At 42.7% G+C, this 13321-nt stretch overlaps 1 protein-coding gene across 1 annotated transcript in view; it reads left to right on the forward strand.

Moving 5' to 3' along the window:
• The window catches only part of LOC311144136 (protein TANC1-like), a 294875-nt gene that overhangs the window by 76960 nt on the left and 204594 nt on the right, over window positions 1–13321 (forward strand). Inside the window, exon 4 of the mRNA XM_084180127.1 lies at window positions 10058–10267. Coding sequence (XP_084036253.1) covers window positions 10058–10267 — 210 coding nt within the window. The remainder of the gene's footprint in view (window positions 1–10057; window positions 10268–13321) is intronic.

The following is a 13321-nucleotide window of genomic DNA, read 5'->3' on the forward strand; positions in this document are numbered from 1 at the left end:
TACAGCTGGCTGACCAAATGGGCCTTGTGGCTGTATATTTACATTTACGTTATTTAGCAGACGCTCTTATCCAGAGCGACTTACAGATTGGTGCATTAACCTTTTTTAGAGTATATTTTTAATTTTAATTTGTTTTATATATATATATATTTTTTTTAATTTTATTTATTTATTTATTATTATTTTATTTATTTTTTGGGGTGGGGTGGGGTGGGGGGTAGAAGGATTACTTTTATACTATCCCAGGTATTCCTTAAAGAGGTAGGGTTTCAAGTGTCTCCGGAAGGTGGTCAGTGACTCCGCTATCCTGGCATCGTGAGGGAGCTTGTTCCACCATTGGGGGTGCCAGAGCAGCGAACAGTTTTGACTAGGCTGAGCGGGAACTGTGCTTCCGCAGAGGTAGGGGGACCAGCAGGCCAGAGGTGGAAGAACGCAATGCCCTCGTTTGGGTGTAGGGACTGATCAGAGCCTGAAGGTAAGGAGGTGCCGTTCCCCTCACAGCTCCGTAGGCAAGCACCATGGTCTTGTAGCAGATGTGATACAGTGCATTCGGAAAGTATTCAGACCCGATTCCTTTCCCCACATTTTGTTACGTTACAGTATTATTCTAAAATTGATTAAATAAAACAAATTCCTCAATCTACACACAATACCCCATAATGAGAAAGCGAAAACAGGTTTTTAGACATTTTTGCAAATGTATAAAAAACAACAACATATATATATATACCTTATTTACATAAGTATTCAGACCCTTTGCTATAAGACTCAATATTGAGCTCAGGTGCATCCTGTTTCCATTGATCATCCTTGAGATGTTTCTACAACTTGATTGAGTCCACCTTTGGTAAATTCAATTGATTGGACATGATTTGGAAAGGCACACACCTGTCTATATAAGGTCCCATAGTTGACAGTGTATGTCAGAACAAAAACCAAGCCATGAGGTCGAAGGAATTGTCCGTAGACCACCGAGACAGGATTGTGTCGAGGCACAGATCTGGGGAAGGAGGCACAGACCTTCCAGAAGGACAACCATCTCTACAGCACTCCACCAATCAGGCCTTTATGGTAGAGTGGCCAGACGGAAGTCACCCCTCAGTAAAAGGCACATGACAGCCCGCTTAGAGTTTGCCAAAAGGCACCTAAAGGACTCTCAGACAAGTCTCTGGTCTGATGAAACAAAGATTGAACTCGTTGGCCTGAATACCAAGCGTCACGTCTGGAGGAAACCTGGCACCATCCCTACGGGGAAGCATGGTGGTGGCAGCATCATGCTGTGGGTTGTTTTTCAGCGGCAGGGAGACTAGTCAGGATCGAGGGAAAGATGAATTGAGAAAAGTACAGAGAGATAAGATCCTTGATGAAAACCTGCTCCATAGTGCTCAGGACCTCAGAGTGAGGTGAAGGTTTACCTTCCAACAGGACAACAACCCTAAGCACACAGCCAAGACAGCGCAGGAGTGGCTTCGGGACAAGTCTCTGAATGTCCTTGAGTGGACCAGCCAGAACCCGGACTTGAACCCAATCGAACATTTCTGGAGAGACCTGAAAATAGCTGGGCAGCGACGCTCACCCTCCAACCTGACAGAGCTTGAGAGGATCTGCAGAGAAGAATTGGAGAAACTCCCCAAATACAGGTGTGCCAAGCTTGTAGCGTCATACTCAAGAATCGAGGCTGTAATCTCTGTAAAGGGTCTGAATACTTATGTAAATGTGACTCATTTCAGGAAGCTAGAAGTATGTTGCGCGTCAATACTTCACAGGAGAGCCATTTGAACATAAACTTTTTTTTAAATCAAAATGCGTTTGTTTTGGCAGAAATGCCTTCTGGAACATGTGAACTTTCATGTGCCTTAATAACAAGCTTGTATGCCATCTGTAAATTGTTAAATTACGAGCCTAGTTGGTTTAGCCACAGAAAAAGACAGGAACCTTCCCGCTAGCCATGATTGGCTGAGATAATGGCTGGGCTGGACATGCCGAGAGATGAGTTCGGATTTGTCTGCCATGTAGCACGCTTCTGTCTATAACATGAGCTGGTCAGTATGTGTAGGTAATCCTTTCTAACACTGCTTTTTTGAATGATATCACGTAGTAGAACTGCAAAGGTGTTGCTCTCCACTTTATGGAGGACCGAGTTTTGAAATCAGTGGAATGCACGATGGAATTAGAGTGTGATAGCTAAGGAGATGGAGAAAATTTTGGCGTTTGATTGCAAATATGCAGACGGAGTCGAAAAGAGAACACACAAAACGCTGTTGTATAAAACACCTGTCTCGGATTACATCTTCAAACTAAGGCCACCATGGAATCCGCGACAGAGAGGGAGAAGCGTCCATCCATGTATACGGGTAAGATAGTCTAGCTAGCAAAATTTTCAGATATTACACGTTTCTAATTTTGTCAGAAAGTCGTTTTCATTTCATGTTAAAGTGTAATGTTAGCTAGCTAGCTAACGTTACGTGTATGATCTATGTAGTAATATTATTTGTATCTCAGAGCTATTTGCATTGCTAGTTATAGCCTAATGTTAGCTACCTGCAGATTCATGCAGGGTAGTAATGTTTGGATTATGGTTCATTATTTAGCTAGCGTGTACGACAGCCTGTTCCAGCTCCCGCCAATATCCAGCAGCTTCGCACAGCCATTGAAGAGGAGTGGGACATCATTCCACAGGCCACAATCAACAGCCTGATCAACTCTATGCAAAGGAGATGTGTCTTGCTGCATGAGGCAAATGGTGGTCACACCAGATACTGACTGGTTTTCTGATCCACACCCTTACATTTGTTTTAAGGTATCTGTGACCAACAGATGCATATCTGTATTCCGAATCATGTGAAATCCATAGATGAGGGCTTAATGATTTTTTTTTAAATTGACTGATTTCCTTATATGATCTATAACATAGTAAAATCTTTGAAATTGTTGCATGTTGCTTTCATATTTTTGTTCGGTGTAATTTTACATAATACATGTCCATTTGTAAGCTTTGAACGTTTGGAAATTAAAAAAATGTATTTTTAAGAGGTGGGCTTGTTTGAAAAACCCATTGGTTTAATAGCTACACTCGGTACCCATTAAGCTCATTCCGGACTTTTCACATATTTTATCAAATATTTTTTATAGTCACAGGTAAGTAAAGTCATAAAACTTCACAAGAGAGATTAATCTTTCATTTTTTATCCACTTTTCTTACAAAAATTAGGGCAGTATATGTTAGAAATGTTAAAACTTAGATAATGGTTGGCTTAATAGCTACACTTACCCTAATGCAAAATCTCACCTTTCCCTCACCCATCATCTTTTACTTCTAGTCTATTTCTACAGGCAGTTCTGAATTGCCTAAAACCTTCCTAGTCAAGTAATTGATTTCCACTTACATTTTTAATCAATGACTTAAATTATTATCAGGCTTTTTATTTGGAGGGCATGTCCTCATTGGCCTTGGTCAATGAGGGAGAAACGGGCATGAAAGGGACTGTAATTATTTGTACATAATCTTGGTGCAGGGATTTATAATTAGAAAGGGTTGATTTCCTTGGACCACAGCAGGGGCTGAAATTGCAGGCCTCGCCTGGGCCAGGACTTCAGGAAAAGCAACTGAAATAGCCCATGGTGAGTTTACATTACTGTTTCCCTCTGAGTTTTAGCTCTGGGTCAGATGGCAGTGCAGCCACCATAACACAAAGCCAGCAGGCCGTCCAGCCTGCAACTTATTCAAGGCCAGCTTTTATGTGGTGCCTCTTTTCAAAACTATCAGCCCTAATTACAACTTTGTCATAATGTCTTTAGCATGCAACATGCCTGAGATGTAATGCCCACTGTCTAGCATCGCTGCACAAATGAGCACTCCAAAGGGGGTATCATGATCTGCCATTCAGTCAAGGACTGGTATTTAGTTTTACTAGCGAAAAAGATGCAAGTGACAATAAGGATATTGCCATTGTTAACAGGTCCAGCTCTTGAAATGTGCGAATAGACTTGCGTACTGAGAGTTTAAGGAATTTGGGCTTACATAATTTACTGGCACACAGGGCGAACGGAAGTCACTATTGGCACCCCTGCATAACTGGAGCACAGTGATAGAAGGGGTCTACCTCCCTCTCAGAGCCCCCTACTGAAATACATCCCTCCTCTTTGATGGCTACTTCTCAAAAGTGCTATTGTAATACAGTAGTAGTGTTTGTGTTAATTGCCCTTGTAACTCTTAGCAGTTCAGGGTTCTTCATGAATGGAGGGGTTCTCTGTCTCTCTCTGTCCGCCCTCTCCCTTCCCCTGTCGTATAACACCCTGACACCTGCTAAAGCTGTGTGGTCATTAGTTACTGCACATAACTAGCATAGCAACGGATGAGGTCCTGCTTCAACTGCTTGACCTCTGATCGCTTGGCCTGTGGTTGCGCCCATCTCAATAATTCAATGGTCTTAACAAAATCCTTTCCTGTCTATTCACAACACATATTGTCTTCATAGTAGCGGTTCATTCATTTTGCCTATGTAAAGTAACAGATATTGTTTCATGAATAGTCTAGTCTAGTGGTAGTGAAGATATAGACTTAGATGAGCTGGTAAGGGCAAATCCTGGAATTGGACGCAGAAAGAATCAGGATCTACTGTACCAAAGCATACTGTGGAATTCTCTGGCTTGGAGTACTGTTTCTCCTGTCTATGGGTGGCGTAATTGGTCGAGATGAGTCCCTGAGTGTCTTTAGAGTGTCTTTAGTCTAGGATTGGGCCCCTCTTTTCATATGTGCTTGGAGCAGCCTGTTCTATTCATGTCAGTGTTCCGTTGGGGCTGTTTAAACAAGCGCAATAGCTACTGACAGTAGCTCTGTGTTTTTGGCTCTTCTGCATTGACATGTCAGGTTCAGTACCTAATGCAATACAAATCTGAAAATGTGCCTAGCAGATCATTGACTCTGTACTAATGCGTCATGTTTGTTAGCCATTCAGTAATGGTCCATTTGCAAATCTGTGTGTTAAATCTGTTGAATATGGATGGTGATCTCTGGTCAGTAGGCCTTTGACCAGGTCACGGTGACTGCAGGGCTCAACTGCGTGGACGAACACTTCACAAGCACCTGGAAACATGCTGATGTGTCATTGCACTGGGGCCAGATCCTGTTTCTGGCATTCTTCTTTATTTAATAGCCCTTTAAACAAGACAGCTTTGTGTCTCCCGTTGCGAGGCCCCAGGGAGAACACAGCGCTCTGTTGCTGATTATTCTCAGCAGCCAACATTCATTTCCCCTAGGAACCGAGCAATGTCCTGTCTGGCTAATAGCAGCAGACCACTAGCACCCTGATCCTTTCCCCTTGGTTCATCCTCATGGTCCAGACTGGCGTCATGGGCTTCGTCCTAAAGGGCAGCCTATTCCCTATATAGAGCACTACTTTTGACCAGGGCCCATAGGGCTCTGATTCAAAGTAGTGTGCTGTGTAGGGAATAGGGTGCCATTTGGGACGAAGCCCATGGATTATCTGGGAAAAGGGTCCCAAACAAGAGGCTGGCATGGTCCTTAGAACATAGCCAAGCCTAATGGGCATGTGGCTCCCCACATCTATGATTATGATCCAGCCTGCTCTTTCTGTTGACGCATGAGCAGCAGCACTATTAGAGGTTGATCATTCAGACATTTGTATGTGTGGTTGGTTTGATGAGAGCCTGAGAGGGCAACATTTATATTCTACAAAATATATTACTTATTGAGCATTGACTTTTCATTCAAAGTTGGCTTTCGATAAAGGGTCCATGTTTTCCATTTAGCACTGGGCTAGCGACTAGGTGTGTGTAATCATTAACAGGTCTTGAGCAAGGTCATCCCTAGCGGACTAAACTCCACTCCATGGTGAAGGAAGTTTCTGATGAACTTCACCAACGGCGTGGAGCCGAGACCAGGCTTTGTGGAATCTAGCTCCGACTACATCGATTCGCCCAAGGTCAATACTTTAAAAAGTATAATTATGAAATGCCCACCTTGTTTGTCCTCGGTAGTTGTGTGCCTTTCTTTGTTTGCTGGAATCCATAATTTTTCAAAAATGTTAAACAAATACCACCACTGATTGTTTCCTTGTTGAGATTAAATGGACACATGCGCATTTGAGCAAAGTTGCCATCTTAGAGCAACAGCAATGAGCAAACAGTCAGTGTTTGTATTTGACCAATGTTTATTGAAAAAGTATGGATTCAGAAAACAAAGAAAGACACATATTGGGTACAAGGTGGGAATTTCGTAATTTATATTTGTGAAAGTATTGACCTTGGGCGAATATGTTGTAGTCGGAGATGGATTCCACAAACCCTGGTCTCGGCTCCACGCCGTTTGTGAAATTCATCATAAACTTCCTTCACAATGGAGTGGAGTTTAGTCCGCTAGGTTGTCCCTAGCCAGAGCTCCAGGGAACTGTTTGGGAGAAACAGCCTTGGCTTAGTGCTCACTGGGTCTAACACAGGAAGAGTGTATAGCCTACATGATGGGAAAGACTCAAAGCTATAGCTGAGGCCATATACAGTGCATTCGGAAAGTATTCAGACGCCTTGACCTTTTCCACATTTTGTTACGTTACAGCCTTATTCTAAAATTGATTACAATTATTCCCCCCTCATCAATCTACACACAATACCCCATAACGACAAATCAATTAGAAATGTTTGCAAATGTATTAAAAAATAAAAAACTGAAATATCACATTTATATAAGTATTCAGACACTTTACTCAGTACTTTGTTGAAGCACCGTTTGCAGTGATTACAGCCTTGAGTCTTCTTGGGTATAATAATAATAATAATATAATATGCCATTTAGCAGACGCTTTTATCCAAAGCGACTTACAGTCATGCGTGCATACATTTTTGTGTATGGGTGGTCCCGGGGATCAAACCCACTACCTTGGCGTTACAAGCGGTGACGCTACAAGCTTGGCACACCTGCATTTGGGGAGTTTCTCCCATTCTCCTCTGCAGATCCTCTCAAGTTCTGTCAGGTTGGATGGGGAGTTTCGCTGCACAGCTATTTTCAGATCTCTCCAGAGATGTTCGATCAGGGTCAAGTCCAAGCTCTGGCTGCGCCACTCAAGGACATTCAGAGACTTGTCCCAAAGCCACTCCTGCGTTGTCTTGGCTGTGTGCTTAGGGTCGTTGTCCTGTTGGAAGGTGAACCTTCACTCCAGTCTGAGGTCCTGAGCTCTCTGGAGCTGGTTTTCATCAAGGATCTCTCTGTACTTTGCTCCTCTCATCTGTCCCTCGATCCTGACTAGTCTCCCAGTCCCTGCCACTGAAAAGCATCCCCACAGCATGATGCTGCCACCACCATGCTTCACCGTAGGGATGGTGCCAGGTTTCCTCCAGACGTGACGCTTGGCATTCAGGCCAAAGAGTTCAATCTTGGTTTCATCAGACCAGAGAATCTTGTTTCTCATGGTCTGAGAGTCCTTTAGGTGCCTTTTGGCAAACTCCAAGCAGGCTGTCATGTGCCTTTTACTGAGGAGTGGCTTCCGTCTGGCCACTCTACCATAAAGGCCTGATTAATGCAGTGCTGCAGAGATGGTTGTCCTTCTGGAAGGTTCTCCCATCTCCACAGAGGAACTCTGGAGCTCTGTCAGAGTGACCATCGGGTTCTTAGTCACCTCCCTGATCAAGGCCCTTCTTCCCCGATTGCTCAGTTTGGCCAGGCGGCCAGCTTTAGGAAGAGTCTTGGTTCCAAACTTCTTCCATTTAAGAATGATGAAGGCCACTGTGTTCTTGGGGACCTTCAATGCTGCAGAAATGTTTTGGTACCCTTCCCCAGATCTGTGCCTCGACACAATGCTGTCTCGGAGCTCTACGGACAATTCCTTCGACCTCATGGCTTGTTTTTTGCTCTGACATGCACTGTCAACTATGGGACCTTAAATAATGGAATTTACCACAGGTGGACTCCAATCAAGTTGTAGAAACATCTCAAGGATGATAAATGGAAACAGGATGCACCTGAGCTCAATTTCGAGTCTCATAGCAAAGGGTTTGAACACTTATTTATTCTAAAAAACTGTTTTCCCTTTGTCTTTATGGGGTATTGTGTGTAGATTGATAAGGAATTAAATATATTTAATCCATTTTAGAATAAGACTGTAATGTAACAAAATGTGGAAAAAGTCAAGGGGTCTGAATACTTTCCGAATGCACTGTACTTGCAGAACAGGTTCTCATGTTTTCTTTTTCAAGAAGGAATGCTTGGCATTCCGTGATAAATAGGAAGTGACCCTTATTTTCTCCCATAGATTGGGAGGAACATGATGGCTCCATACTGTAGTCTCCAAACCTATCATTGCCTCCCATGTTTTTGGAGATTAGCCTACAGGGTACTGGGTTCCTGTAATGGCTTATCAGTCCAATGCACTCAGAGGATACTTGAAAGGGCACTTTCTCACAGGTTAGGGTATCTGCTGTTAGCTGGAGTCTGTAGAGCACGGTTCCCCAACTAGTGGCCCACGGTGGTTTTATGTAGCCCCCAACTTTTAAAAAAAGACTGTAAAATACAAAAAAAGACAGTTAAAACACCAGGAAATCAGCTCCAAGTGATTTTAATTGAAGAAATCTGTTCCCAAGTATTCCCACGCATAATAGAGAGACACGTGATCGTATACAAATATAAGCAAGGTTTGAAATGATTATGTTTTAGTCAAACATTATATCTGTTTGGGCTTCTTGCTGTCAATTTGCTGTCTACAAATTATTTGTAATTATGTTCCGGCCCCCTGACCATCTGCTCAAGAAAAATATCAGACCGCGGCTGAATCTAGCTGATGATCACTTCTGTAGAGTTCTGTACAGTGTAGATATAGTACTCTGTTTTGGAGTAGCCTATTGCATCAATAACGGCAGCTTTCTTGCCTTTAGCGTCTCAAGCTCAAGCTGCTCCACCTGAACCACTGAATTAAAGATATTACTTCTTCATTATTCATTCCTCACACATTAGCTGTACAATGAATTTACTAGAATGCTCTCAGTATTGTACAGAGCAAAAACAGTATTTTGATAATATTTGCTCAATTAGTTTGTCCAAAGGTTTTTGGATCAAAAGAGTCACACATGTTATCTCAGCTCCATGGTCAATGACACCACTCTTATTTATGCTGCAAACTGGGTGTCTTGCTACATCATGAGCCCCATGGCGTATAAGTGTGGGCCCATGACCTCTGGTTAAACCACACAGCATGTGGCTCCATTCACTCTTAATGTGTGTGTCTGACTCTGTCCTGGTCTATCACTGATCATGATCACTCCCTGGACCTCGATTTGAGAACACTTATCTTGGTATCTGAAAGATATCTGAAATTGTCTGTTTTATTTCATGGTGTGTGTGTGGCTAGGCGCAACTCTCCACAACCGCGGCTGACCGTGCAGAACACAGCATTAGCATAAAGCCTCCATAGAAGGGGGATTTGTTCTGCTGTCTGAATGCCTTCAACTTCATTAGACATTCAGGAGTCCACATGTCTGGTAATATCTGATCTCAAATCAGTGTTATTCCTCATGGAGATTTTGAATGGTCTGACGTATTTCATTTGTAATTTTCTCTCCAAAAATGTATGCTTAGCTTATATAATCAGGTTTGGCTAATAATATTGATGGGCGAAAAAATCAATACAGTTACATATTGCAATATTATTTTTGGACGATATTATATCAATACTTTGACTCCAAATATTGATTTGTTTAAAAAAAGTTAGCATTAGCTAGCACTAGGGAACTCCGGTATTTGCCATCTTATAGCTTGTTCTCCATCTTCTTTTTAAAAAGTGAGCCAACATGTTTTCCTCACTTTTATTTCCATGACTGATCAAAACTCATTTTCTCATGCTCTCTCATCTCTCTGCAGCAGACATATAGTGAGCAATGTGTTTGGAACATCAAATCGCAGTATCGAATCGCAATACATATAGAATCGTGAGAATCGCAATACATATCGTATCGGCACCTAAGTATTGTGATAATATCATATCATGAGGTCCCTGGCAATTCCCAGCCCTAGTGAATAATGTCCTAAACAGTGTCCATCCTCTCTTCTCAGCAGGTGAGCTCTACATTGCACAGCGAAGGTGCCCGCCCGGCGGCGGTGCCCCCCAGACACATGAGCCTGGAGGCCTCCACCACCCCTACTCCCCAGAGGATGTGTTCAGACTGAGCCTGGCCAAAGGCGTGTCCATGTCTCTGCCCTCCTCGCCCTTGCTGCCTCGCCAGTCCTACATGATGCCCTCGCGCTCTAGCAAGCGATCCCCAGGTACTGTACTGCACTGCCTCCATCCAACCTCACCCCACCTCACCCATCATCACTCCTCCTCACCCTACCCCTCCTCACCACACCCCTCCTCACCCCACACCACCCCTCACTTCTAGGCTTACAGCACTATACTATTACTGCAGTAGCTACACCACTACACTTACATTTACCAGTCCAGGCGTGAAGTGCTATGAGCATTTCCTGTTTCTCTGTTCTTGTAATCCCAGCCTGGGACTGGTTCAGTCTCAGTGGACGTCTTCTGAAAGTGACGTTTGCTGTCTTCCTTCAGGTGTTATTGTGTCACTGCTGAACATCTGACAGCGCCTGAGGATCGACAATCCTTTTCGCTTTCAACCAGAATTTCTGTAGCTTCCAGCTTGTTTTTTTCTTCTAAACATGTCATACACACTTGTCGTTGTTATACTGGAAAAATACCTTCTTAGAAAGACAGGGAAAACAGTATTGGTTCATCCACTTGTATTCCTTTCATACTAAGATGTTTTTCCGCCAACTTTACCATACCGCCAACTTCTGAAAGGTATTGCCATGTATCAAAGCCGAAACTTTTATTTTAACCAAACGACCTAGTAATAATTTCGGTAAAGTTCATCCCACTGCTTAGTATGAAACGTAGCCGCAATACTGAGGCAGCATTGGCACGCACTAGGCTCTTAACCTCTTAAGGATCACACCCTTCTTTTCAATTTTCGCCTAAAATGCATACCCAAATCTAACTGCCTGTAGCTCAGGACCTGAAGCAAGGATATGCATATTCTTGATACTATTTGAAAGGAAACACTTGGAAGTTTGTGGAAATGTGAAATGAATGTAGGAGAACATAACATACTAGATCTGGTAAAAGATAAAACAAACAAAAAATGTTTGTTGCATCATCTTTGACATGAAAAATAAAAGACATAGATTCAGAAAGGAAGCTGGAGGTAATTTAGATGTTGTCCACAAGAGGTCAACAATGTACGTGCAAATAATACGCTAATATAAGACATGTATATGTCCGTGAAAATTTGCTTTTGTGTACAACGTCATTGTAGTCACATTATCCGTATTGAGCAACAACTGTCCCGATTTCGGGACACCCATCTAGTAGATGTTAAACTCTTGATGGTTGCTAGGCAGCGCCCTGTTACCATCATCCTGGCAGTTCTAAACTTTGCAAGGCATGTCACTTCACCCATCTCTTCGCATAGCCCACCACTAAGAATGCACTGTTTTCTTAACCACAACTGGATGGATCCATAAAGAATTACTGTGGGAATAGCCAAAATATCACTGAATGACGAAAATATTGGAATAAAGTAGGCTAATGCAATTGAAGGCATGTATCAAATTGTTGATTCCTGAAACTCACAAAGTCATTCAATCCTTGTAATAGATATGAAGCAATAGCCTACCGTCTGTGGTCAACTAGATAATAATTTCAGCACTGTTTTGTTTGGGACAGCGCCATCGCGCTGCTTTGAGACAAGCGTAGGGACTCGTCTTCATAAATCAATAGGCCTAATGCCAGATTTTTGTTTTCACTAAATCATAATTTGGATATTGGTTAGGCTACAATTAGGCTGGGGAAATGTTAGTTAAGTTGAGTTGGGTGGGTGCTGCTCATGATCATCTTGTCTAGTTGGCTCATTTAGGCCTGTTAGAACATTTTGCCAGTATGTTATGTAGTTTAACAAGTGGATTATTTTGGTCTTCAGTCGCTTAGTAGCCTATAGGCCTACCCCTGACCAAAAGCCTGTGACTTCACTGACTTGTCTGATAATCAATCAATATTATTTGGTTTCACTGAATCTCCCTCTGTATAGGCTATTTGGTTAATTGTTTTCTGGCTGGGCAAATAAGTGGAGGTGGTAGCCTAAGTCAAGGGTAGGCCTATTATTTTGCTCGATCACATATATACAATTCCAAAAGCCTGCAGAGGTTGTGAAATGTGAACACGAGACTCACATGCTTTTGAAAATAGTATTGCTATTATTTTCTATCGGTATCATGATAAAGATAAGACCCTACGCCTGCTTCATAACAAAGTGGAGTGAGGGTAGGAAAGAGATTAAATGTGGATCAAAAAAGTATGGGCAGCGGTTCCACACGTTTCCATGACACAAGTTGTGTGGGAAAAATATTATTTGTATTTTATTCCGTTATATTCTTACTATAAAATATAGGCAATGTGTGTTGACTGTAGTCGGGTAGGTGTGTCTTGTCTGTTTAATGAACAAAATAATGAACTATACAGTAAATCCTATGTGAAAGCAGTATTGGTCAATTCATTCAGCTTTTGCCCTATAGTCAATCTCCATGTGATTCCAGTGTGTTTGAGTCAGGGTAGAGGAGGGTAAAGGGTTTGTTTGTTTGTTTCACTGTATCCCTCCTCTTCATCCCTCCCTCTTTATTTGATCAGCTTCTGTCAGGATGGTGGCCTTTACAACGACGGAGCTTGTTGGCACTCTATTGGTTCTTAATGGGGGGCATGTGTATACACAGTGTCTGATTGTTGCTCCCCTTTATCTGCTCCCCTCTCTCTCCCATGTTGAGAACATTGCTGTCAACAGCTGTGGGTGTGTGCAGCCATCTTCAAAGCAGCATGGGCCATTGTATCTGGACCTGTTTCAACCTGAGTCTTTGTATTGTGAAGACAGCAAAGAGGATAGAAATCCTTTAAGTGGTCACTCTGGCCCCTTGCACACATCTGGGACTCATCTGTGTGGTATCTACTCTTCAGTGGAGGCTGCTGAGGGGAGGACGGCTCATAATAATGGGTGGAACAGAGCAAATGGAATGGCATCAAACACTTGGAAATCATGTGTTTGATGTATTTGCTACCATTTTACTTAGTCCGCTCCAGCCATTACCACGAGCCCGTCCTCCCCAATTAAGGTGCCACCAACCTCCTGTGCTACTCTTTGTTTTGAGTGCTCAATGCTTTGATCTAGCCTTTAGTATAAGATGTGCTGGTAAGTAGGCCTTTGGCCTCTAGATCCAACTAGGCCACTGGTCTAATTTCAGAGCAAGGCTATATTTTCTATACCTCAACAA

This window comes from Coregonus lavaretus (assembly GCF_964263955.1).
Source record: "Coregonus lavaretus genome assembly, chromosome: 16".
Classification (NCBI taxonomy): domain Eukaryota; kingdom Metazoa; phylum Chordata; class Actinopteri; order Salmoniformes; family Salmonidae; genus Coregonus; species Coregonus lavaretus.